The sequence below is a fragment of the Atta colombica genome, unplaced genomic scaffold (genome assembly GCF_001594045.1).
Source record: "Atta colombica isolate Treedump-2 unplaced genomic scaffold, Acol1.0 scaffold80, whole genome shotgun sequence".
Classification (NCBI taxonomy): Eukaryota; Metazoa; Arthropoda; class Insecta; order Hymenoptera; family Formicidae; genus Atta; species Atta colombica.
Genome location: NW_017259573.1, coordinates 1 through 1,149, shown reverse-complemented (window position 1 = coordinate 1,149; position 1,149 = coordinate 1). Strand labels below are relative to the sequence as shown.

The 1,149-nt window shown below is 26.2% G+C and overlaps 1 protein-coding gene across 1 annotated transcript in view; it reads right to left on the bottom strand.

Annotated features, from left to right (window-relative positions):
* Nucleotides 1-716, bottom strand: part of LOC108692709 (CD63 antigen-like) — a gene marked incomplete at its 5' end in the record, with an annotated part of 22,236 nt that extends 21,520 nt beyond the window's left edge. Inside the window, one exon of the mRNA XM_018201093.1 lies at nucleotides 540-716. Coding sequence (XP_018056582.1) covers nucleotides 540-716 — 177 coding nt within the window. The remainder of the gene's footprint in view (nucleotides 1-539) is intronic.
* Between the last annotated feature and the right edge of the window lie 433 nt (nucleotides 717-1,149).

The following is a 1,149-nucleotide window of genomic DNA, read 5'->3' as shown; positions in this document are numbered from 1 at the left end:
ATTTTTTACTGGGTACTACACTTTTTCGTGGTAACTTCATTTCATTAAAAATTCATTACAATTTCAACAGGATATCTCTAATTTGTCATTACAAACTATTTGAAATTTTTTCGTTATAGTTTTATCAAAAAGTTATTGCAATTTTAATACAATTTTCTCACTTTTTCATTAAACAAAATTAGTAATTTTTCATTGAAATTTCATTTATTGAATTCTCATTAAAATGTTATTTATTTTTCATTAAACAGAGAATCATTTTCTCAGCAAAGTATAATTAAAATTTTGTTATATAATTATTAAAATTTAATCAAATTTAATAAAACATCATCGTTCATCGAAATTTCATTAAAATTTTACTACCAGGGAGACATTGTGTGAATTCCTCTCGAAGGTGTTAGACGTATTGTAAATTCAATGTTATATTTAATTATTCCAGGTATGTAATCATTTATATTCTATTAAGATAAGACTTTGATTCACATGACAGTAATATGTCATTGTACATAAAGACATATTAAATGCATTCTAAAAAATCTTACCCCTTCCTGTATGGTATTTACAAAGTTCCTTTGCTCCTGACTTGTACCGTACTTCATGAAGACGTTTTCCGTGTATATTTTCCTAAAGTCAATCTCGCCGGAATTTTTCACTACGACGAATACGAAGATTGAAATTGCCACTTGTATGATCAGGATTGTCAAGAGCAAACATGCAAACTGCGTGGAAGAAACATATATTAATTGTCACAACTCTTAATCCTTTTCCTCAGACAAAATCTGCCACATCAAATAATTTTGCTATTTAACTTATTTGATAATAATCGCAATCGTGCCATTTACGTGTAGGGGAAAGCAAATAGACTTGAATATGAGGGAAAGTACAGTAGTAGAATTCACTTGAGAAAATTTATTCACGGAAAAAATAATATTTTTCACCTATTGATTGTAGTAACCGTACTATAATTCTTATAATCAAATTGTATTAATAGACAAAAAATATCATTACTTTTGGTTGTAGTACTATACAACTATAGCGTTTTTTTTCACATTAATATTTTTATCTTAAATCGATTTTTCATCGAATACATCTGTTTTGTAGTTATTCAAATATGCATAAAAATATATTATTTTAAATAAATTTTATATAAAG